At 48.0% G+C, this 25813-nt stretch overlaps 1 protein-coding gene across 4 annotated transcripts in view; it reads left to right on the plus strand.

The window, feature by feature from the left end:
* Nucleotides 1-22538, plus strand: part of RBPMS (RNA binding protein, mRNA processing factor) — a 175757-nt gene extending 153219 nt beyond the window's left edge. The window contains exons 7-10 of one of the 4 annotated variants that reach the window (XM_080658959.1): nucleotides 4636-4705; nucleotides 12987-13089; nucleotides 18738-18780; nucleotides 21102-22537. In XM_080658959.1, coding sequence (XP_080515085.1) covers nucleotides 4636-4698 — 63 coding nt within the window. In that variant the 3' untranslated portion in view covers nucleotides 4699-4705; nucleotides 12987-13089; nucleotides 18738-18780; nucleotides 21102-22537. Of the gene's footprint in view, nucleotides 1-2657; nucleotides 2729-4635; nucleotides 4706-12986; nucleotides 13090-18737; nucleotides 18865-21101 lie in introns of those variants that run through there. The other 3 variants (XM_080658961.1, XM_080658958.1, XM_080658960.1) reach the window with 3 other exon arrangements.
* The last annotated feature ends 3275 nt before the right edge of the window (nucleotides 22539-25813 follow it).

Here is a 25813-nt window from a genome sequence, read left to right on the forward strand (position 1 = left end):
GGAAGTTCCCTTACAGAGTGATCGTCAGTGGGCCTCATTTCTTGAAACAAATTCCCAAAGTGTTCTTCCAGTTGGGTGAATGCTGTATTAAAAATGGGGAGGGTTGCTATTTAAACGAACCCTATAATTAGTCCCACAAAATGTTTCATCTTTATTGTATTACAAATCATCAGTCTGTTTGGTGAGCGGAGTTTCTTGGATCAGAGTATGTATACATCTGTCTTGGTGGCCTTTCCCTCAGCCCGACAACCTTGGGCAGAGTTCGCTGTGGGGCTGACGGGCTTCATTTGTGGTGCTCAACAGCGACAGTGCCTAAGCTGAGGGAGGGCAGAGTTGGCTGAGTGTGAGTGGCTGCAGCAGTGGGCTCCAACCCTTAGCAGTCTCAGGGCCCACGAGCTTGGTTCTGAATGGGGAGCAGGGGAAGTGAGCATGCAGGTACAGCATCTGCACAAGGGAAGGGAAGTGCCTTACAGATTGGACATCCAGGGCGCCGGCCGGCTGGGGACCTTCCAGCTCTAATTAGTGTCGTTAGGATCCACCAAATGCCACCACCAGAAGGGGCCTTCCAGGCCAACATGTCTCAACGCCCACGGTTACTACTAGCTGTCACACAGTAAAAAGATGCTGTGGTCAGATAAACTGGGAGAACCCAGGGTTCGCGCACGTCAGACCAGTTTCTTTATTGTGGAACTGTCAGCCTTTACTGTGCAGTGTGTGTTGGACCTGCTGAGGGGAGACTGTTTCTCCCAAACCTGTTTGACAGCACAGCATCTCTTCTGGTCGGCTTCCGGCCACACGTTTGTCAACCTCATTCATGAACAGTCTCAGTCTGGAGCACAGGCATCGTTGTCCTGGGGAGCTTGTTAAATGCAGGTGCTTGGACCACAACCCTAGAGTTTCTGCATTTCTGACATGTTCTCGGGTGATGCTGATGGTCTGCGTACCACACTGTGAGAGCCACAGAGAAGATGGCAAAGCCAGGGGTATTTATTAATAATGGCTACCGTAATGGTGCCCAGTACCTGGGAAGCACTTCTGGTGATTATCTCTAAAGGCAAGTGTGACGATGGGAGTCAGTCACTGGAGAGGGGACAGTAGAGTGCAAACAGTGACCCCTGTGGCGGGGTGGGGGTGGGGGACTGGCAGGGGCTCCCCCTGGAGGCCAGCCAGGGTCTTCCTGTCCTTGGCAGCACTATTGGGAAAGTGACATCTGTATGTATTTAGTCCTCTGGGCCTTGGTGTCCTTATCTATAAATGGAAGAGGATGGAAATTATTTTTATGGGTACTTGCTACTTTTCCTAGCATTCCACTTTATTTTTGCCTAGTTATTTTTATTTTTTTATTTTTTTGCTGGGTGCTCTCCTTTTACCAGTCACAGGAGCTGGTACACGCCGAGGCGTGGGAGACCCCTGTGTGCCCGTTCTAGAGGAGCATTTCTGAGGAATGTGATGGTAGAACCCAAGCAGCGTGGCTCCTGGATTGTACTGGTAATGACTGCTGTTGCATTGAGTTCTAGTGGAGAAGTGTCCCAGGACCTTCATGCCGCTTATTCACTTAGGGATGTCACAACCTGGAGATGTGCTTAGTCTCTGGCACAGAGGGAATACTCAATGCTAGTGTGGGCTATAGATATTACGTTAGAGGTTCTTACAAGGACTTCTGAAGCCCCTGGAAGCGTATGCAGGATTGTGAGTGGGAGTGTTTCTGCAGACTGACCATTGCTGTGCATGGAAGGTCAACCATGTAGACTCAGTCCCTGCTGAACTGTCCGCGGAGCAGGAGTCAGGGAAGTGTGGGTGTCCCCAGTGTTTGTGGTGCACCTAAAGCAGCCCCTAGACAATGGGCAGCAGTGGCCACAAGCAACCTGGGGCCGAAACCACAGCAGAACAAGCAGCCCAAGTGGGTGTAAGGGTTAAACCTTTTTTCCCCCCCGGGGACAGCAGTGAGTAGCACAGAACAGCTTGTTCATCTAGGTCAGGGCCCGCACCCAATTTCTCCCCTTGAGCCTTGCTGCCTCTGAAACATTGATGTCGGCCCTGGGGACACTGCCCTCTGCTGGAAGGTGGAAGAGGAGGCAGGCTTGGGTGGTGAGAAGAGCCTGCGGCACAAGAGTGATGAATTTCAAGACCTGTCTTTACTCCTTCGCCTCCACATGCCCCTGAGAAACGGCCAGCAGGCCAACTTCACCTCAGTCTGCTGAGCACAGCTTTCCCTGAACCCCACAGCTCGAAGCAGCCTCCTTGTCACCCTGGAGGGCTCAGGGCTTCCAGACCAGGCTGACGTAGCGCTGGTCCCACAACTGTAAGGCCAGTGTGTCTGAGAATGAATGCGGTGCCGTGTGGGTGGAAGGGACCAGAGTGCAAGAGGCTGTCAGGCTGGAGTGGGTGCGTGGAGATGAGGGCTCCCTTCCCGCAGCCACCTGCACTGAAACGGTCATGCCATCCACTCTGCGGCTCCTGTCTCCTCTGTGAAGCACCAGCGTGTCTTGGCCTCGTGGGTCGGCACCCTGGGCCCACACCCAGGCAGCACCAGTCGTCACATGTGCTCCCCCAACCCAGGTGCACACAGACCCCTCCCCCTTCCACTGTGTTTAGGTTCCCAGCCCTTCACCTGCCTCAGGGCTGTGTCCCGTCCCACCCTTTACCACCTGTCTCAGGAAGGCAGCTCCAGCTCTGCCCTTTGCTTAGTGAGCAAGTGGATTCAGATGCACAGAGCCATAAGCCATGGGTAGGTATGCGTTTTTTCTTTGTGTCTCTGTCTTCCTCTCCTCCCCTCTGCCCTCTCCCCCTTCCCTTGTAGTCTACCCTTACTCTCCCTTCTGGTCCTCCTGCCTCCCACATTGCCCCTCTTCGTTTCCCTCCTTCGCTCTGTACACAACCCTAAATTCCCAAAATGACATGTTTTTTAGCCTACCTACATGCAAAGTTTCTGGTCCCTCATTCCCTTAATTGCTCTGTGGGTTGAAATGACTCTGACCCTGACTTACATGAGCTTCAGTGCCTGCTGGTGGCTCCTGAGGAATGGATCTCTGCGCTCTCACAATATGGGGCCCCGGGGGTCCCAGTCGAACTGCTAATCTGATTTCTAGTCCATGTGCTGTGGTCCCTCAAAGGATCTCTAAGCACAGCTGGCCTGAGGGGTTCCCCAAGGTGTAGGCAGAGCTGAAAATGCATCCACAGTGCTTTTAAGTCCACTTCCCGAGTGAGACCAGATGCCTCTGCCCCAGGTTGGGAGAGTGTCCCCAAGTGCAGCACTGACAGCCAGGCAGGAAATAACCACTCTGGGGGAGGCCTGTGGGTGGGAGTGTGGAAGGAAATGCCAGGGACTTTGTGGGGACCAGGGCAAAAGGTGGGGGTACTATTGTGGTCTTTGCTAGGACCCATTCTAGCCAGCCAGCTTCAGAATAAAATCAGGAGAGCTGGTGAGCCTGAGCCCACTGGGCCGGTGACCATGGGACATCGTGGAGAATACCCAGGACTCAGCTGGTTTTCCTGCCTGTAGAAGCAGGGAAGACGAGGCGGGAGGTCTCAGCAATCCCGCGGAGCCCCTGGCTTCCGCCGTTGCCCCCCAGCCCCCAGCACCCCGTGTCAGCCAGAGTGCTGCTGCACCTGCCCATGGTGTGGAGATCAGATGCCATGTGAAGAAGGGTTTCTGGTGCAAAATGCATTTTATTAAACCACTGCAGACTTGTCAGGGTTCCATTCTTCCCAGCATCACATTATACTCTGGAAACCTTTTCGGGTGAAACTGTTTGGGCCAGACCCAGGTAACATTGGAGGATGTCACCTCCAAGGGGCACCCAGCCCTCTTCTTTGCCCCCCTCCCCCCACGTTATACTTGGCCCTGCCACCAGCAGTGCTTGCCATTGCTCATCAGGTGAAAGGAAGGCTGTCCCTCCTCAGTGCAAACAGAGGAGCAGCAGCAAACAGACCCCTCTTCCCTCTGTCCAAGGCTTAGGAACAAAACTGACATGGCCAATAGATGGACGTTTGTTACAGCCCAAGCACACTTGCCCTTTTGTTTGTTTTTTTAACATTTTCCTCAGTACAGGACCAGGAACATCCTGCCAAGTGGACAAAGCCTCACTCGATCCATTTGTTTGGGGCTGGCCTTCCCCTTTGGAAACCTAATGGAATTGGCGCTACGGGTCCCTCTGAGCAGAGGGCACAGGGTGCCAGACACCCCACAGTGCCAAGAAGCCAGACCCCTTTTCTAAAAGAACAGGAACAGAATCTGCAGTCCTGACCAGACCACTGGATCGATGGTGACCTGACCTGTCCCTTCCTCATCAGAGCAGATCCACATGCTCTGAGGGAACCATTAGCAGCCTGTCCTGCAGCCCAGGCGCTGCTGAGTGCGGGGAGGGGGCTCACTGGGCCAGACTTCAGCTCAGCACCCTCTTATTTCTGAAAGGAGGATCAGGGCTCCTTGAGGTGGGTGTTTTCCTGCAGGCTCAGCCTCTGCATTCACAGAGGCATGTAGAAAGTTTTTTGGGGCGAAGTGCCGTGAGCAGGTGTGAGTGAGCACCTCCATGGAGCAGAGGAGGGGTGGAGCCCAGCAGGACACACTGACTCTGAGCAGTGACGGGCAGCTGGGAGCCCTGGTTTACGGCCTTCTCCCACATCTCTCTCCAGATGCGCTGGCTCCCTCCCTCCGAGGCTACTTCTCAGGGCTGGAAGTCCCGTCAGTTCTGCTGAATACTACGTGAGTACTTGCTTTCAGTGTCAACTGGGACATGTGCCGGTACATAGTAGACGGTCAGTAAACGGGCAGCTCTCGCCCTCCTGGGGCTCCCACACCTCCCGCACTGGGAGAACGCCGTGGCAGCGCTCCTTCCACGACTGCCCCCTGGGATCGAGGGAGAAGTCGGGATGCTCCTCTGAGTCTAACCTAAAACTCTTGAGCCTGGCCTCCCGCTTCATCAGTGCTGGTTCGGAAGGACAGGTGTCAGGGGATTTCACTGTCATTGTAGTTCGCCTGTTGCCAGCCCCAAACAAATCCTCCTCACGTTACAGGCATAAGTCATATAAAATTCACAGTGAACCCTATCCGGTTTCTCAGTGGTTAGAGCATCAACCTGCAGACTGAAGGGCCCAGGGTTCGATTCCAGTCAGTTGCAGGCTCGATACCAAGCCCCGGAGACAACCAATCAATGTTTCTTTCTCCCCCTTCCTTCCACTCTCTCTTTTAAAAATATAAATGGAAAAGGTATCCTCGGATGAGGATTAAAAAAATATTTTTTACAGTGATTCATCATGGGAGTCTTAGACTTTATCAGCATTAACTTCCCTTCATGAACCTATGGATAGTACAGCTTCAGATAATGTGTGTAAAATCTCCCCAGGCCAAGACCCAAGAAAGAAGCTGACAACTTCAGCATTGTGTCTAATTTTTTTCTAATATGTTTTTATTGATTTCAGAGAGGGAGAATCATTGATTGGTTACCTCTTGTACACCCCACACTGGGGATCGAACCCACAACCCAGGCATGTGCCCTTGACTGGAATCGAACCCGGTACCCTTCAGTCCATAGGCAGACGCTGTCCACTAAGCCAAACCAGCTAGGGCGTGTCTAATTTATTAAGAGAACTTACATATGAGGCATGTCTTGGATGATGGCAAGACTGTGGATATCTTGGGGGGACTGGTGCGACCACCCCCAGATAAAGGAGCCTGTCCCAGGAGCAGCTGTGGGGCCCTAGGGAGGGTCGGTCAGACAGTCTGAGGGGAGGGGATGTGCCAGGAGGTGGTCTCTGTGCTGGCCTGGATCTAGCACGTGGGTGGGCAGCAGAGGCCGGGTTCTGGAACAACCTCTCCTCCACAGCTCTGGTCTCTGAAATGCCTGATGTTTGTACTGAAGGCAGGCGCTGGGCTTTCCTGAGAGCTTCTGATCTTGATGGAAACAGTGTCCTCAATTGTCATCTTAGTGCTGTTTTATCTTAGGCCTAACCTTCAGAGAACTGCCAAGTGGTTTTTTTTCTATGAATGTCGAATTTCTATAAAAATTTTAAATGCCTGTTTAAATTCAGTATCTTGACAGCATTTTGGTTAAGTACAAAGCACCGTTGCTTTGAACCCTAATTGGGTGTGTGCATTTGGGGAGGCTGCCCTAAAGTAGAGTCTTTTAAATGGTAGGGTTCTACGGCCAACCTTCCCTTGGTCTGGATCATTCCTTCACAAAACAGGAAGAACAGTGAGACGAGGGATGGACTTGGGAATGCCAGTCCTTGTGTCCCTGAGGCTGACACTAGCGGCATGGTCCTTTTCTTGGAAAGCTTCTCTTCTAAGGCAAACATACTTCCCAATTAAACTGGTGCTCTTCTCCCACCGTTAATACTGGGTGTGTTTTTGTTAGATCACGTGAGGCCACTGAGACTGTTAGGAGGTTCATGGGGGAAAACTGGCCTCTAGTTGCCTTGGATTCACTCACAGGGAAAATACTGGAGAAGTGGTAGATGCTGGAGCTGGCCTTATCGGGTCAGTGCCCTCTTAGGAGGAAGGAGAGCTCTGGAATTTATTTTCCGTAGGAAAGGTGCCCTGTTGACCTGAAGTCTCAGTGGGTGGGTTATGTCACCTTCATGTTAAGCCGGGGCACATCCTGAGAGCTCGTTTAGGTCAGAAAGAAGGCTTCTTTGTTCTGAAGGAAGGGCCTGGCTAACCAGGAAAGGGATTGGTGATGGGGATGAGAGCATAGGAAATCCACAAAAGATTTACCAGAGTGGCCAGTCAGTAGACCCTTACCCGGCAGTCAGGATTCATTCTCTGGTGGTGAAAATAAGTCAGTTGGAGGGTGACATTTCTGCTTAAGACATCAACTTTAATAAGTTAGAATTGTACCTGTCCCAACATATTTCTCAGTGTGGCCAAAGAACTGGTCCTTAGAGATCATTGTAGGGGGAGAACATACGTTTATCCAGTGTCAAACAAAGTTAAACAGACTTTTTTACCAAAAGATTAGGGAACTCTAGGATGCAGTCTTTCTCAAATTAATTGAGACTAGGGAACCCCCCTCCCCTTTTTTTTTTACACTGAATCTTAGGAAACTAATGTTTTACATAGATCACACTTTGGGAAACTGTGCTAACCTCTTAACCAAAACCTACATCAGTGGCACCCATATACCAGGTGGGCAAAAGTAGGTTTACAGGTGTTTGTATGGAAAAAAACCCAATAATTAATAATACAAGAGTAAACTGTGTTTCATGGATTCACAACCATAAAACTACTTTTCCCCACCCGTGTGTGTCTTGGGCCAGTGGTCATCTGTTCTACTTTTCACTTCTCTATTATGATAGAGGAAATCGAGACAAAGTTGATGTTATTTGTCTCTAATTCTGAAATTAGCTTCTTATGGGTGTATGTTCAAGTACCTGTTTTAAGTGAAATGGCAGTGTTAGTGAATGGCAATTGCATTTTAACTGTCCTTTCTCAGAAAGAAAAGTTAGCAGTCCCTGGTAGATACCCCAGTATTCTTTATAATATTGTACTATTTTGTGAAATCTAAAAGTTCACTGTTTAGGGGAAATGTTTTCTTCCTAAAAGTACCACTTTTAAGTTTCAAGGTATATTTAATATATAAAATTTAATATATAAAATCTGTTAGGTCCAGGATTTTCTAAGTTCATGCTCCATATCCATACACCCATCATTTTTTAAAAATATATATTTCTTTATTGATTTCAAGAGAGAAAGGGAGAACAAGAGAGAGATAGAAACATCAGTGATGAGAGAGAATCACTGATCGGCTGCCTCCTGCACGCCCCCCACTGGGGATGGAGCCCGCAACCTAGGCATGTGCCCTTGGCCAGAATTGAACCTGGGACTCTTCAGTCCGCAGGCTGACACTCTATCCACTGAACCAAGCCGGCTAGGGCCATACACCCATCATTTTTAAACTTAAGTGTGATCCTTAGCCCTTGTTTCTTCAGAAAAAATCTTAATCATTTGGCCCTGTGGGTCCCTCCGTTGCCAGGTGACATAGGTCTAGCACTGTAGCATCGTGTAGTTCCAGAAGGCACTGTTCACGTGCACACCTCTTTTGTGACTGTGTGTTTCTCTCAATGTTCAGAGGCTGCTCAGTATTTGTAGAGCTGTCTAGGATAATTTGACCTTCCGAAGCTCACAAAGAGTTCATACATGTATGTTCAAATGTAGATCTGGCCCTCAGGATAAGCTGATGGCTGAGAAAGTAATGACATTAGAAGAGAGGTTAGCGGGACAAAACCTGGAGGTTCACCTAGATGTCGGGGTCAGGAGATGATGAACAGCTAGAGAAGAGTGGCCAGAGGTGATGAGGCATGGAGCCGGCAAGGCAGTGCTGAGCTGCTTGGTCAGCAGTGCCGACTGCACTAGGACAGTGAGTAAGAGGACAGAGTACCTTTGAATTTGGCGATTTGGGCTGGCTAAGGATGGTGGTGGCACAGGGCCTGAGGAAGGATTCTTTTGGAAACATGTATGTAGCCAAAGGGAAAACATGATTATTAAGCAGTGGCATAGGTTCCAGCCTCAGAGATCCTGCTGTTCATTTGTATCAGGCTCACCTACATTTTTCCAAATTGTCCTTCCCCACTGACGATCTGCCAGTGCCAGAAATCTAGAGGTGGCAGTGGCTACCAGGGGCTGGCGGTTGCCCCCCTTAGGAAGCACAGCTGATGAAGCACTGTAGGGTCTTCGTAAAGATGTAGCATCTCCTGGGGAGGCATTGATTGTTCTGGGGGCTGGAGAGTGGAGGAGGGGGGCTGCTTAGGAAGGAGGGTGGATAATTGTACTCATTCTCACCGTAGTTGGGTTTGGACTAGTCTCTCAACCCACCTGAGGTTAGATCAGTTCAGTGTGGATCCTTCACTCAGGCTCCTTCTAGACTCTTGGATCAGGTTCCTTCTAAGAGAGCTAATTATTCAGGCTATGCAATCCTAGGGAAATGCACATCAGAACTGAAAACAGTGGTGCTGATGAAATCATAGAAACCTTTTAGAGCCAACAAGTGTCTCAGAAAAAGACAAATGAAGGGTAGGTGCCAACCACATGGCCTTCTGTTCACCGGAGGGGCTATCCTCCCCCATGGAATGGTGGCACCAGAACAGATGACAAGCAGGAGTGACAACTGGTATGAGACCCTCTATGCAGGCTGGCTGTCACTTCTGATGTGGAGCGTCAGAATGCCGTCCTTCCAAACCTTCAGCAGTCCTGGGCCTGCTCTGCCCAGAGGTCTTTGAGGATTTTTCATTGACCCTCTTTGACTTGCTATTTCTAAAGGAAAACCAGTGACTATAAAAGTAAATAAGCTCTTTATTCTTTAAAAAAAAACACACATGTATTACATATCTACTACATGCTAGATATTAAAATGTGCAAAACCAGGCCCGTCCTCCAAAGGAGCTTAAAGTCTAATAGGCAGGAGACATGGACACTCGTTTTAGCGAGAAAGGGGAGACATTGTTCAGGGTGCTCCATAGTCCGGTGTGGGTGTTCGAGTGGCATACGTACGACTGTCAGAGGGCAGCTGTCACTGGTATTTTTATTTGTTCAGTGTCTTCCTTGATGGATGGTGTTTAGTCAGGTACAAGCTATGTCTGCCCAGCACTAGAGGTTTGCTAATGATCCAGCCTTGTGGCGGAGAATCCAGAACACACAATAATGATTGAAAATGACCCATTTCCCAGGTATGCTGCAGTTGTTAATCACTCCTTACAAAGAATGAGAGTTACACAGCTTTCCTTGTTGATTATCCAAATGTAATTGGGAAGGGGCGGGGAGGAAAAGAAAGGGGTGTTAGGAGTAGGGGTGGTTCTGGGAGGGGTTTTTTAAGAACTCATGAAAATTCCCTGGACATAAACCAAGACCACAGCATAGAAATTATAAGCATATGTAGCTATAGCCTCATCAAATTAGAGGGACATGGCAAGAGTAAAGCCAGAATTTGAAGCTGTTTATTCCTTATTTTAGTCTGGGCAGGATGGCCTAATCTCTGGCTGTGAGCGTGAGTGCCCAGGGATGGAGCCGACATCAGAGGAGTCCCAGGTGCTGGAAGTCAAGGCAGAGCTTGGAGCTGAGCCGAGCAGGAACAGTCCTAGGTCTTCATGCGACCCAGACAGCTGCTGCGGCACCAGTCACCCTGCCTTCTCCCTAGAAGGGACCCGGGCACCATGCTCTCACGATGCAGCGTGCCCAGAAACCGAAGTGGCACTTAATCACTGATTGGCCATTCCCCTTTCTGTGAACCAAGGTCTCCACAGCACACTTCAGTTCATTAACACAGTAAATATTCAGTGAACACCTGTAGCGTGTAAGGGACTGTTCTGGGTGCTGGGGATAGTGAAGAGACGCAGATAAAACCCTTTCCTTCATGGAGGAGATGGGTAGTAACATACTAAATGCAGGTAGGAGGTGAGAGGTGCCAAGGGGAGAAGAGCACAGCAGGTAAGAGGGTAGATGTTATGGGCTGGCAGGCACTTCATTTCACAGGGGGCAGAGGAGTCAGGGTCAGCCTGACACCCTTCGCACGGAGACCCAGAGTTTCCCCAGATTTACATGGGCTCCATGTTCAGAACAGACCTCACGTTATTCGAGTTTAGAGAATGATTTCACTTCACTAGTCCTCTTCTTCTGACCTCCCCTTAGCTAAACCAAAGTAAACAGCTTGAGGTACAGCAGGCTTAGGTGAGGTGAGTGCTGGCAGAGAACTGGGAACGCCCAGGCGGCCTGTGCGACTCACCCCTGCCTGCTCAGCCCCTCCCTGAGGTTTCTCATTGTCCCGGTGAGGAGCCCCGGTTCTGATCCCCGAGCCTTGGGGTCTGTGAGCTATCAAGCACGAGCAGGCCTGAGAACCTGCCCTCACTAGTACCTGTGGTGGGTGCCCCTTCCAGCCACTGCCCAGTCCTCCATGATGCCTGCTAAGCACACGAGCACTTATTGAGCTCATCTCACACCAAGACTGTTACGACAGCCTAATGCAGTCAGAGCTGGATCCCACCACTTCTGCCCGTTATCTATTTCCTGTGAGTCTGGCTGGGAGATCTGGGAGACCCCTGAGCATATGTGATATGCACCCAGAGAGTTGCCGGCCTGGTCCCTGGAGAAAGTTCAAAGGGGGCAGCCATGTGTTACATCCTGGCATTGAGTCCCAGAGCAGCTGCTGGAGAATAATCATGGTCAGGGCCACCCACGGGAGCCTCTGCCCCGACACGCACTTCCTTCATCTGTCCCAGGGGCTGGCAGTGGACATTCCAAAGGCCCCTGTGCTCACTGTAAGCTAAACATGAACATACTCAGGCTTCCCTCCAGGGTCACCTCCAGGATCTCTGTGGAGCAGACTCTGCCCGTGCATTCTCTCTGCCCACCAGCTGAGCACAGATGGGTGGACACGTGTTGATGTAATAACTGGACAGAGCAGCTAGGTGACTTCACAGTCCTAAGTCATACTGAGAGGAACCATCAGCCTTTCTTAAAGGCAGGCATCCTACCAATGCAGCCTGGTCAGGTGGCCATGGAGGACCCCCAGGTCTGCTGCTGCTTGGGGGTGCTCCCTCTTTGCCCCCCTCCCTCCAGTGCTCTTGGCAAGTTTGGAAAGGGTGAGCGAAGATAGGTAAGCTGATAAGTTTTGTTTGCAGGGATGACTTTTTCCTGTCCTGAAATAACCCTACTTTTACTAGGAAACTAGAATCACATCAACTCATTGTTTATTTTTATAGTGAAATTCTGGGGGAAACATTTTTCTTAATTCTGACACATTCTTCAACCTGACCCAGAATCCCAGAGTGGGGGTTTCAGTTGGACCTCGAGTGCCACGGGGTCTCCTGAAAGGCCAGCTTCCTGTGCAGGAGGACCTGAGACTTGCCGGGGAACTCAGAGGGTTTGCTCATACACTGTGCATTCCTGTGCACAGAGCCGCACCCACAAACAGCCTGTCTGTGAAGGGAGCAGGGCTGACCGGGCTGATATGAGAACTAGTGGGGAAAGGGACCACTGGGCTTCCTTCCTCGGCACCAGGATCTCCTGGAAACCAGCTGGCTCAGAGCCATGCCTGCAGGAAGAGGATCAACAATTTATTGTTTGCTGCGTCTCTGCACCTTCTTATTTCAAAATTCTCAGACCCTAGGGAACAGAAGGATGTGTTCACAAATGCTTCCTGGGTTTTGTTTTCCGGTAGGCGCTTTGAATAAAGTTTATCACCACAGGGTTCTCCAGGAGAAATGATTGTGTGGCCTTGGGCTGATCAAGGTTGTAACTGGTCTGAAGGCCCTGGCGCTGGTGAGGTTTCGGGCCTTCTTCTTTTGGGAGACCTCAGGTCCTGTGCCTTTCCTTAGCAGGGCTTAGGACAGTCCTGGGGATCCAGCCATGGGAGAGGCAATCCCAGGTGTCCCTCTGCCCCAGGTGATTTACAGCCTGGTTCTTGAGTGAACACGAGAACATCGCCCGAAGCACTTTTTCCCAGGTGCTTTCTCTCAGACCCCCATGCCAGGTGTCCCTGGGAGCCACATCCACCACGCTGTGCCCTGAAGGTCTCCCCTCCCTCGTTCCACATCCTAAGCTTGCTGTCCTGGCTGTGAGCTTTTCATGCCACAGATACAAGTTCATTCTCAGGTGGCGCTTGGGGTCAGCTCAATGGCAGAGGCCTTTGTTCCCTTTGCCTTAGCCAGTGGTCGGCAAACTCAGTCAACAGAGCCAAATATCAACAGTACAACGATTGAAATTTCTTTTGAGAGCCGAAAACCGACTTCTGTGCATGGGCCATGAAGTTTCAATCGCACTGTACATGCACGCCCGCACGTGGTATTTAGTGGAAGAGCCACACTCAAGGGGCCGAAGAGCCGCATGTGGCTCGTGAGCCGCAGTTTGCTGACCACTGCCTTAGACTCTCAGCTCATAGCCCTCAGAATAGGCTGGTCTTAAAGGCCCAGGGAACCCTAGCAGCAGGCCAGGCTGTGGGTGGAAACTACTGCACTGTTACTGGGTTTAATTAATACGTGATCTCTCTCCAAACCAGGTTCCAGGTGTGTGATGGTGGCTGCAATCTGTCTTGTGGGTATTAATGCATCTTCAGTGGTGGCTACTGTTCTCGAGCTGTTCTACAAAACTGGAGCATGCTGGTGAGTGCCAAAGCAGAGGCTGAACAGGCCCTCCGGAGAAGCAGCATGTCCTGGGGCAGGGCACCCAATGGCTGTAGACCCATGTGGCCAGGACCATCACCCAGCATCACCTGGGAGGCCCAGGTCCCAGGGTGTGAGGCTCAGTAGTCTGGGTGCTACACCTGTCTCAGTGGGAGCTCTAAGTTGGGACATGCTGGTGTGGAGTGCTCAGGGTCAGCTGTTGGTTCTTCATTATCTCCTCCATGGCCTGCGTAGGGACGGCTGTCTCAGGATAGCAACTGAGAGCTTTGCAGACTCTCAGAGCCCGTCACCCAGTACTTGGTTCTCACCACAGCCATCCTGGGTGGGGCTGACACTTCACCTGCTCATCCAGCAGCAGCATTGAATGAGATATTCCACCAAAGTGAATCACAGCTAGATGAAGCGTTCCCTAAAGCCTTTAACTCTTTTTGGGAAATTAACCATTTTGTCTTTGTTTTTTTTTGTTGTTGTTTTTTTTAATTTATTTCATAGAGGAAGGGAAAGGGAGAGAAAGAAACATCAGTGATGAGAGAATCATTGATCGGCTGCCTCCTTCAGATCAAACCTGGGACCCTTCAGTCTGAAGAGTTAAACCAGCTAGGGTGGAAATTAACCATTTTGGTGGAAATCTTTTTCAGATGTAGTATGTCTGCTCCTCCTGACTTACTAATCCAATTATATGGAATATAATGCAGCCCTTTCTTGATGACTGAGGGACATTTTTATGAGCCTCTTCAGAAACAGGGTGAATGCTCTTGGGCTGAATGATCCAGGATTCTCACTGAATCCTCCAGACTTTTCTAGCGGGTGATCATTTTGGGGATCTGTCCGTGATTTTAGTCAATACCAGTTGTCACTCCTCAGTTCATCTATTTCTGGCAGTACGTGGTCTTAAAACAATGACGTATCATTCCCAAGAGGCAACTTGCCCACCAGTCTCTCTGGCAAGCTTGGCCTAGAACAGCAGGAATGCCAGGGACAGGCTGACAGCGGTTATGTCTCAGCCCAAATAAGGTGGCAAATTTCATCCCTGCGAGGGGCCTCTAAAGATGAGTCAGAAAAGGGGCAAGATTCCTGCTGAGGACAGAGAATCAGGCAGTTCTGGCCACAGAGGTCATTACCACATTTCTGGTGCTTAAGTAACTTCGTGTTCAGAATAGTACCATTCAGTGTCTGTCCAGCAGCCTGCACTTGGGGTCTTTTTCCATTGACATTTGTTTCTTACACTAACCAAACTTATCAATGTTTTTCCACGTGACAGGGCAGTAGCGTTATCACTCCCACTAATTCCACAGCCAATTTATTAGGTTTTCCGATTGTCAGTGTAACATGCCTACAATATTCTTAATGATATTATCACTTAGCAAAGCTTCTTTGAAAGACAAGATTTTGTTTTTCCCCCTCCTCTGGGTAAGCTTAAAGGCCAGTTAAAAGCCACATATACAATTTTTTGGAAGCAGGTGAGAATTATTTTATTTTCTAAGTGCGGTAAATGAACCCAAACACCAGTAACTTGGGGGGCCAGGAAGATGAGCCCAGTCAGGAGGCAGCAGCAGTTGGAAGTGTGTGGTGACTTCATGCAGATACCGGGAGGGCCTGGTGACGAGAGGAAGACAGGATGTGGGGGAGAACTGGGGCTTAGTCCTGGTTGGGCAGCTAAAAGTCAAAGTCAAGTTGCAAATATGCCTGATATAGTGGAGCGGGGGATACCTTCGGCAATAGCCTTCAAGGTGGGCTCTGGGCTCACCAGTTCCTGGGCCATCCAGGTGTTACAAGAACAAGCCTGGCAGAGGCTTTCCTCTTCCCAAATCTAAAGTCGGAGGACACTGTGTAAGGCCCGTCCTTAGAGAGCAGGTAGGCTGGGCTGGGCAGCTTGCTGGTTACTGTGGCAGGGGAGTGTCTTTAGAATAAGGAGGGGTCTCTAACTACAGGGACTGTTCCCCTGGAGATTATAGAGTGTGCGTGTGCCTTTTTAAATGTTAACTAGTCTTATTACAAATTGTTACCATTTGATTTTTTAAAAATATATTTTTATTGATTTCAGAGAGGAAGGGAGAGGGATAGAGAGAAACATCAAAGATGAGAATCATTGATTGGCTGTCTCCTGCACGCCCCCAACTGGGGACCGAACCCACAACCTGGGCACCTGCCCTTGACCGGAATCGGACCTGGGACCCTTCAGTCCGCAGGCCGACACTCTATCCACTGAGCCAAACCAGTTAGGGCAGCATTTGATTTTGTATAAATCAAGCTGACAAGTATAAAATGAAAACTAAATCACTCATTTAAAACTTTTGTCATATGATATCCCATATTTATTGAGAGTTGGATGGAGGGAAATAATATCTTTTTGTAAAAATGAGTAAATTTAGAGAAACTCTCTGATGGGGGGCCATCATTAGTAAGTACAGATGGCCCCTGCCTTACCACGGTTTGAAAGCGATAAGCACTCAGTAAGTAGAAATCTTCAGATTCTAAATGATCTTTTCCTGCGCCAGCGATGTGGCATGATGACACTCTTGGGATGCTGGCAGTAATCACACAATTGTGAGGGAAAACACCGATACTCTACAGTGTGCTGACAGCATTCTTTGGATGTAAATTACATGAGATATTGAACACGTCATCATTTTTTTCAACTACAGTTGACATACAGTATTATTAGTTTCAGGTGTGCAGTAATTAAGATATATATACACTACATTATGAAATAATCACTCCAATAACTCTAATACCCATGTGACACCATAGTCATTACAATATTGACTATATTATCTATGCTGTAGCTTACATCCCCATGACTATTTTATAACTACTAATTTGTACTTAATCCCTATGTATCTGAGTATGTTTGTCCATTTATTCTATTCTTTAAATTCCACAAGTGAAATCATACGGCATTTGTCTTTCTCGGCCTTTTTTTCACTTAGCAGAATACCCTAAGTCCATCCATGTTGTCACAAATGGTAAGATTTCATCCTTTTTTTGTGGCTGAGTACTATTCCATTGTATATATCAGGGGTGGGCAAACTTTTTTTTTTTTTTTAATATATTTTTTTATTGATATTTTACAGAGAGGAAGGGAGAGGGATAGAGAGCTAGAAACATCGATGAGAGAAAAACATCGATCAGCTGCCTCCTGCACACCTCCCACTGGGGATGTGCCTGCAACCAATGTACGTGCCCTTGACCAGAATCGAACCCGGGACCCTTGAGTCCGCAGGCCGACGCTCTATCCACTGAGCCAAACCGGTTTTGGCAGGGGTGGGCAAACTTTTTGACTCGAGGGCCACAATGGGTTCTTAAACTGGACCAGAGGGCCGGAACAAAAGCATGGATGGAGTGTTTGTGTGAACTAATATAAATCCAAAGTAAAGGAGCGGAGGGGAGAGCAAGAGAACCGGATAGAACAGCTGGATCCGGCCTGCGGGCCGTAGTTTGCCCACGGCTGGTATATATGCATCTTCTTTATCCATTTATCTATTGATGGACACATAAGTTGCTTTCCTATCTTGGCTATTGTTAACTAATGCTGTAATGAACATAGGGATGCATATCTTTTCAAATTAGTGTTTTTAGATTTCTTAACATAAATACCCATAAGTGCAATTGCTGGGTTGTAGGGTAGTTTTTATATTTTTTGAGGAACCCCCATACTGTTTTCCACAATGGCTGCACCAGTAGTGCACGAGAGTTCCATTTTCTCCACATTCTGGCCAATACTTGTTGCTTGCTGGTTTATTAATGGTAGCCATTCTGACAGGTGTGAGGTGATATCTCATTGTGGTTTTAATTTGCATCTCTCTGATGATTAGTGATGTTGAGCATCTTTTCATATGTCTATTGGCCATCTTCAGGTCCTCTGCCTATTTTTTAATAAGATTGTTAAGATGCCGAAACCGGTTTGGCTCAGTGGATAGAGCGTCGGCCTGCGGGCTCAAGGGTCCCGGGTTCGATTCCGGTCAAGGGCATGTACCTTGGTTGTGGGCACATCCCCAGTGGGAGGTGTGCAGGGGGCAGCTGATCGATGTTTCTCTCTCATCAATGTTTCTAGCTCTCTATCCCTCTCCCTTCCTCTCTGTAAAAAATCAATAAAATATATTTAAAAAAAAAAAAGATTAAGATGTACGAGTTCCTTATATTTTGGATATTAACACCTTACCGGATGTCTCATTGGTGAATGTCTTCTTCCATTCAGTAGGTTGTGTTTTCATTTTGTTGGTTAGCTGGGTAGAAATCTGTGTTTGATGTAGTCCCGTCTGTTTATTCTTTACTTTTCCCTTGTCCAAGAAGATTTACCCAAAAAAATATTGCTGAGAGATATCATAGTTTACTGCCTATGTTTTTTGATTCTGGGCCTTTTTTGAAGTCTGACATCTACTTTATTATAAAATAGGCTTTGTATTAGATGATTTTGCCCAACTGAAGTCTAATGTAAATGCTTTGAGCACATTTAAGGTAGGCAAAGCTATGATGTTAGGCATTAAATGTGTTTTCAATGGGTTTATTGGCATGTATCCCCATCATAAGTCCAGGAGTATCTGTATATGTAGGTGGATTGGGAGGAAAATAAGAGAAAATTTTCTTATTGCTGGGAAAAAAAAAGGCTCACAAGGCACTTGGACAAACAGATTCCAACTTACCAAAGAGAAAGTTGAGTCAGCTACCTCCAAGGACTGACACACATTGATCAAGGACAACTGAAATGAAATGTTTTGGAATTGTGGAATGTGCTTAAGATACCAGGAGACGTTCTCCATTGTCTTCAAACCTCAGGATTTTAAACATGTGCTTTCTTCCTTGTTTATCCCATCACAAGTGTGCTGGAGATGTTCCCCTTTCAGGAAAGTTTCAGGAGGAGCCTGACCCTCTTCCCCATGGTGCTCTGTGTTCTGGATATCTTTGCATTCTGTTTAAAATGTCCTTGTTAATACATTCCAAGGTTTGAACTCCATTCCTAGCAAAACCCCTTCCTTGTTTACAGGGACTGAAATAGCCACATTTTGACCTTCTGTTCAGTCTGGGAACATCTATGGCCACGGGGACACATTCTTTTCCCATGTGAGCATTACATTTATACAACATAGTTATGGAAAGAAAAGCTCAGGAAATTATAGACTCCCATCCCTCTTTCCTAGATTTTGCACTTCAAACGATCAACCAGAATTAAGTAGGAACCCCTCTTTCTTCCTGCTCAGGGGTGCTCAGAGCCTAACATGGTCCTAGGCATTTATCAAGAGTAGGAGGCCAAGTTTCAGGGCCACGGCCCATCGTTCCTGTCTCATTTTTCATGTAGTCCGAGGGTCTGAATTATGGCTGTATGCAAGTGACTACATCTGGGGTGAGGGAAAGAGGAAAGTTTTAGGGAGGAAACTATCCAAGCTAATCCTTGTGAAAACCAAGTGGCCTGGATAGCGAGAGCTCAGAGGAGAAAGGCTGGAGGACCTGGGGCTTATTCTGAGTTTGGAAAGAGAGTAGGGTTGGAGGGGGAATTGGACAGAAGAGAGGAAGTAGGAATAGGAACAAGCTTTTAAGGACCTTGAGGGTCTTAGGGGAGGTATTGGCGAGATCTGAGGGGAAGAGGGAGTGTGTTTTAGTAATCATTGTCATCTTTTTGCCGCCCACAGCAAAGTGGATGAAGAATCATGTTAGAAACACACACCAGGAAAGGTGAGCTCATGGTGATGTCAGAAGGGAAAGAATGACCCGAGAGAGCAGGGCTGTCAGGGACAAAGACACACAGGGAGAGGGGTCAGGAGCTGTGTTTAGGTAAGGTTTGGTAAGTCTCAGTTTAGACATGTTGCTTTTGAGGTCATGGCAGAAATGTCAGGTGCTGAAATGATAGGAGTGGGAGAACTATCCAGGACTAGAAACATCCATTTGCCCAAAAATGGTTGTGAGCTCCCCAGAGAAGAAAGCAGAAGTAGGCCAGCCAGGCCCTTACTATACACAGCCAAGGGCTGGAGCAGATGCAGGGATGACATGCAGCCCGATGTTCCTTTGCCTGTTCATTCAGTCCCTGAAAGCAGTGTGGCAGCTTTGGCTTCAGACCCTTGGTCTCAGTGCTCTGTCACCACATCCAATTTTGGCTGCTTTCCCAAGATGGCCCTCTCCAAGCCATGCTCTTTAAGCGGCTGTTGGCAGCGTGCAAGCCCCTTCGGTTCCAAGAGTCTAAGGGCAGCCAAGTGCCTTCCCCTGTGAATTGTTCCAAAGTACGAACAGCCGTAGAGTGACTGTTGTTCCTCAGAAATGGTTTCCTGGAATCGGCACACACAGCTTGGGCTCCTGGCACATGGTCAATCTGGGATGATGTGTAAGGCCCGAAAAGCCAAGAATGTGGCGAGGAGGAAGTTGACCTTGAATCCAGTTCCTCAAGCTGGTTTGCCTCCTCTGTTGGTGTGTGGGTACGGGTGGGGGCCTCTTCACACTTGAGGGAAGGGTGTGGGTTCATTGGAAAAGTCAGCTAGTACAGCCTCAGAGGTGATGTCTGGCTTCATAAGCCCCCTGCAGCACTACCCCATGGAAAGATGCCCCCAGCCCAGGCACTCACTCTCCTGCCACCCACCTAGACGGTGGGAAACCAGAGGATAGCAGAAGAAATGTAGCTTTCAAGAGGGGGTCCTTCTGCTGGCCCTGCTCACTAAGCCTCACAGGACATGTTTACCTACACCTGTGGTCGGCAAACTGCGGCTCACGAGCCACATGCGGCTCTTTGGCCCCTTGAGTGTGGCTCTTCCAGAAAATACCACAGCCTGGGCGAGTCTATTTTGAAGAAGTGGCGTTAGAAGAAGTTTTAAAAATTTGGCTCTCAAAAGAAATTTCAATCGTTGTACTGTTGATATTTGGCTCTGTTGACTAATGAGTTTGCCGACCACTGACCTACACCAAAGACGGGGCGTGAACAGGCCTGGCCACCATCTGGTGAGCAGAGGCTACTCCCACTATTGTGTTTTACCATGGGAAGCACGAGTCAGAAAGTGAGATTTCCTGAAGGTGTGCGCTTCTAACTGCTGGACACATGCTTCTGTTTCAGAGAATTCTGCTGAGAAAGTAAAGGGGGCAGGCAGGAGCTAGCTAGGGGCCGCTGAGGTAATGATATTGGGTTTTCTGACTCGTGGCTCATTATTAGTTTGACCCATTTGTGCTGTAATCTACAAACCTGGCTGTGACAGGACTGACCGGCACTGGACAGACCTGGTTTGGGAAGGAGTATGTACCAAAATCATGCCATTAGCTATGTTTGTTTACCAAAATATGTTTCTAATTTCAGGATTTACTCCTACATATATATTTTCCCAAATAAGTCTAACTTAGGACAATTATATGGGTTTTCAGTAATGATGCTATTTTCGTTATAGCCTCCTCCCACTCACAGATAAGCATTTCCTGTACAAAATTCCAGATATACTGATTTACGCTTACATATACCTTTTCTACAACCACAAATTTATGAGTCTGACATGCTGGTAAGATGACGGCAAGAAAACGAGGTACTTGGAGAAAGAAAATTAAAATGACAGAATAATCATAGAGGTTTCACAATGCAGCCTTTAACAGTTAACTAAACCTAGACACAGAGGAGCTGAGATACACTTCATAACATCCTGGGACCAGGGGAGGCTCTGCCAGCGGCAGTCGAAGGACTCAAATGATTGTCCCAAGGCCCCACAAAGCAAAACAAGTAGCATTTCCTTGCAACTGCAGGGGAAGGAGGTACTGGGAATTTCTAGTAAGAGATAAATGGAAATTAAATATACTCCCTACGTATCTAAGGTTAGACCATCGATCCTCTTGTGTCTTTACTTGGCGAGTCAGTAAATATATTGCACGCTGCCAAACCTTTTTGTGGAGAATCACCAAGAATTTCCCCAGGTGAAAGTTTCATGAATTCTATCGACAGGTGTCTCCAAGCACAACCCCGCAGCAGGCAGGAGGAATTATTGCACACATTTGTGAGACCTGCTTTCCTCACACATTCCTTTCTCTTTCAGGCTTGAAAAAACCTTGCCCAGTTTTGATCCCTTCAAGACTTTGCCACAGCCTCTATCACACATCTGTTTTTCTTGAAGAAAAAAAATATAATAAAAATGTTTTACTCTTTTACACTGTATAATTGTAAGAAATAGTGTGTTATTTGTGAATGCATGGTCTGACGTCCATTTCTGTACAGTTTGGAGATATTTTCAAATGAAACATAAAAGATGTCAACATAAACCAAGAGTGAGTATTTTTATACCAAACATTGAAATATGATAGGATGATCTTACACTGGGTTGGATCACAATTTTTGTGCTTGAGTTTTGAATGCCTGTAATTAAAAATACCTATTTTTTCTAATATAAGCTGCATGTTTGAGGCATGCTTTTAAATATGAAAATTTCCAGAATCGTATTGTTAATGTATAGAAATCTGTGCCTGGCCTGAGTCCAGGGTGAATGAGAAACGTGGAGTTAGATGTTAGAGAGCTGTGCTGTCTGCAGTACAAGGTGTGCGCTGGCAGGTCTAGGACACCCTGCAAGACCATCGCAAGCCTCCAGGAGCTGCTACCATAGTGACACGCTCACAGCTGGGCAAAGAAGCCTTTCCCTGATCAGAGGGGTCCCTTAGAGAACCTTGGCAGCTCCAGAGATACCACAGTCTGTCTCACTGAGAAGGGAAACCTTGACTCTAGGAGGCCAGTGCTGCCTCAGGAAGCTGGCTTTGCCCATCCTGCATAGCTGCAGTGGGCAGCTCATGTCTCCTAAGTGATATTGCAAAATACTGGCTGAGCTGGTGCTGGCAGCACCATGCCAATGAGCCATTCAAAACATGATTTTTAACCCTATGCACTCACTGGGGTGCTTGCACCACACCAGCCCATGGAGATGGCACAATCAGCGGGCATTTGAAATGAATACTGCTTTAAGACTTCTTCAAGTCAGTCTTGCATCGTAAGCTGACACATTTCCAGAGTCCTGACAGCTCAGTTTCCCCTCTTTATAGAAGAGCCAGGTGTAAAATATATGTTGACCTAAGAATTTCAACTGCTGATATGCCATAACATGATCATAATCTCTCTTAACTGACCTGCTTATGTTGTGCTACAGACTTCAATGTTTTAATGATTATATGGTTGAGTTAGGGTTTGTTTCATTGTTTTCCATTAGAAATAAACATGTCAAGAAGCTTTTAAAGGTCATCACACAAAAAACAAGAAGGGCCAGGAAGGAGGCCTCACCTTCATAAATGAGGCCAAGGGCACTGACAGCGGCATGGGCGGCTGTGTTCAAACCCTGGATGCCTCCAGCACGCCTGGCTCTCGGTGGGACTTCTACACTTGTTTCTAAGGAAAGCAGCAACTTTCACACAATCTATTATGCTTTTATACACTGTTTAAAGGTACTTTTCTATTGTCATTTTAAAAAATAAAGTGCTTATCCCAGCTGTCACAACCTTGCTTGGCAAATTTCTTTTTACAAATTTAACCAAGAGCAAACCACACTGCAGTCAGGGACCGGCAGGCAAATTTCTTTACGCCTTCTAAGATCTCCACAGAGCCAGGGCAGAGAGACCAAAGAGAAAACAGGGCTGGGAGAGCCAGACAATAACCACCACAGAGGCCCTATTGTGGCCATGTGGTGAGCGACACAGATGCCTTAGGCCATGGCCCTTCCTGACCTGCTGGAGGCGCTCCTGATAAGTGCACAACCTCTTTATTGATGCCTTTTATTGACTCCACATCCACCTCAGCCTACGAAATAGCCTCAGATTATCTGAAATCTGTAGTCATTTATGGTGCCTGCTAACTTAAAATACAATTGATAACCAAGCATTGATAGCCAAGATGATAAAAGCATTTCTTCTATACACTCCCACCAACCCCTCTTCCCCCAGAAGAGGGGAAACCACAGTGCTCAGTTCCAACTAGTAACTGCAAGTCTTGTTGGGCACTGACATTATTGGTCTGGTAGTTTGCATCTCACATCCCTTTTGCAGAGGAGCCCATCACCAAAAGCAGGTCCCCATCGCAGCCTTCCAATACGCTGGAGCCCAGGCGTAGCAGTAGAAAACCAACTCCGCTCTCCCCAGGCGGCAGAGGCCATGCCAGTGGCTCCAGGACAGGCTTGATCATGCGGCTCTGGCTTCAGCCCATCTGTGACTTCCGACTCAGAGGCACCAGAGGTTAGCAGGTCAGCCTAGGAATTAAGGTCTTCACCCCCTGAAGATTTACTGCCTCTCCTGTCTACCTTGGGCCACCCTCATCCAGCCACTGCCTGAACAAGGCATTTGGGATGGATGAATGGGTGCTCCAGGCATCACCACACTGATGGTCATCAGTTATGTGCAAGGGGCAAGCCTACCTGGTGCTTATGAACTTGGTATGTTCCCACTGACTGCTCAGCTGGGTACCAGCTTCATTTACAGTCTGAAAACTGCCTTTTCTGTCACTACAGGCAGGAATGAAGAGTGTCTAGAATTGGGAACCTGGGATATGAAAAATCAGGTCTGTTTGTTCCCTCTTGCTTACATTATACTGTCCCAGTTTGTAGGCACCACAAAAATGGGAACTAAGCCAATTTTTTTTCTTTCATTACCAAGCAAACCCTCTACTGGGAGGTGAAGACCTGCCCTTGTGAACATAAGACTAAACTGACATCTAACATTAAATGCTATGCTATGTCTTCTATCTCTAACAAAATTACAGATTAAAAGAAGTTAGAAAATGAAAGTCAACTCCACTTAATCGTATCTAAGCTTCAAACTCACTAGACCCAATGTTTATACATATGCTGGACCAGTGGTTGGCAAACTCATTAGTCAACAGAGCCAAATATCAACAGTACAATGATTGAAATTTCTTTTGAGAGCCAAATTTTTTAGACTTAAACTTTTTCTAACGCCACTTCTTCAAAATAGACTCGCCCAGGCCATGGTATTTTGTGGAAGAGCCACACTCAAGGGGCCAAAGAGCTGCATGTGGCTCGCAAGCCACAGTTTGCCGACCACTGTGCTGGACCTTCTATGGGACCAATGTGTAAGTCTCACTGCTCTCATCTCTGAGGTTCCCCGAACCCCAGCACCCCACGGCATCTTTGGGTCCTGAGTTGTGTGGCATAAGGAACATTCCTGAGTATGAAGCAGGCTGGCTAATATCCTCGAGTTCTTTATCTCAATACACAAGGATTCTTGGTGTCTGTCAGGGTGAAAGAGGAATCAACCCGGCATTTCTAGGAGCTTTGAACAAGCGTGCTTAGTGCTAGGAATATGTGCACATTCCCTACGGCCTGCCACATCACTAAGATGTCCAGCTGCTAGTGAACGGAGCATCCTCACCCAGTTTTAAGAGTGTTGGTGCATGACTGGTCTTACTCTTCAACTCTTAATCCACTCTATCCCATGACAAACAATTATATACCACTAGAGGCCCGGTGCATGGAAATTCATACACTGGAGGGGGTGGTCCTTCAGCCCGGCCTGCCCCCTCTCACAGTCCGGGAGCCCTCAGGGGCGGGAGGCGACCCAGTGATCAGGGGAAGGCGATGCCCCATCACACCTCTGCTGCTGCCACTGCCGGCAGCGCAAGCCTCAGCCGGCTCTGGTTACCTGAGCCTCGGGTGGCCCTGGGCGGCTGGGCAGCTGCCATCTGAGGCTTGCCTGCACCTCAGGCCGGCCCTGGGCGGCTAGGCAGCCGACAGCCGAGGCTTGCCTGCGCCTTGGGCCAGCCCTGGGGGGGCTGAGGGGACTGGGGGACTCCAGAGGCAGGCGCGCGGTGGGGCTGAGGGGACTGGGCGCCACCATCTTTGAGGGTGTGGCAGTCATTTAGCATATTCCCTCCTTATTGGCTGTAGGCGCCGTCATCTTTGTGATGGTGTGAAGGTCAATTAGCATATTCCCTCTTTATTAGATAGGATTCTTGGAAGGCAGGAGAATATCTGTCACTAGTGAGGTGTAACCTGAAATACTGGTATTCAAAACACCTACACTAAAACTAAGGACTGTGAATACTGAAAACCATATGAAATCAGCTAATTGAATAAGGCCCCAAACTGGGAAATTTTTAAACTGCCACAGTGAAGCTCTTGTCTGCTTCTGCTACAGGCCCTCCTAGATGAAACTAAATAGTATTAACCCTTCCCTAAACTGGCCTTGCTCTCTAACAATCCCACAACCCAAAGATGCCAATATGTCATGAACATTCTTTCTCGTTTTACCCTCTCTTCACAGCTCTCCAGTAAACCGGCAAGTTCTATTTCACCAGTACTTCCAGGGTACCCACCACACTGATTCCTGCTTTATAAGTGAGGGGGAAAGCCCTTTCCTACAAACCATAACACACTATGCTCATAATAAGTAGGACAACAGTGAAGCCTTCCACACACCACTGCTCACACACCACTGCTCACACACATCTCTCGCTTAAAATTCAAGTGAAACCCTGACCATGCCAATTAACACAATTAAGTCAGAAACTTAGGCCAGAGGCTTAAATTCAACCCAAACTTGTCTTCAGAGCAAAAAGACCTCCCTAAATTGAATGAGAAATGATGCTCAAAGTAAAATTTACCTGTTCAAAAGAGCACTTTCCCCCTAAAACTAGAATGCAGGGCTTGGGTGAAGGGAGGGGCTCAGCAAGAAAGTTCAAATTGTTAGAATAGTCAAGTGCAAGATAAACCTGCTCCTGGGTGTTTGTGGAGCAGGTCCTGCCTAATTCAGGCTACGGTTA

This window comes from Plecotus auritus (assembly GCF_963455305.1).
Source record: "Plecotus auritus genome assembly, chromosome: 3".
Classification (NCBI taxonomy): domain Eukaryota; kingdom Metazoa; phylum Chordata; class Mammalia; order Chiroptera; family Vespertilionidae; genus Plecotus; species Plecotus auritus.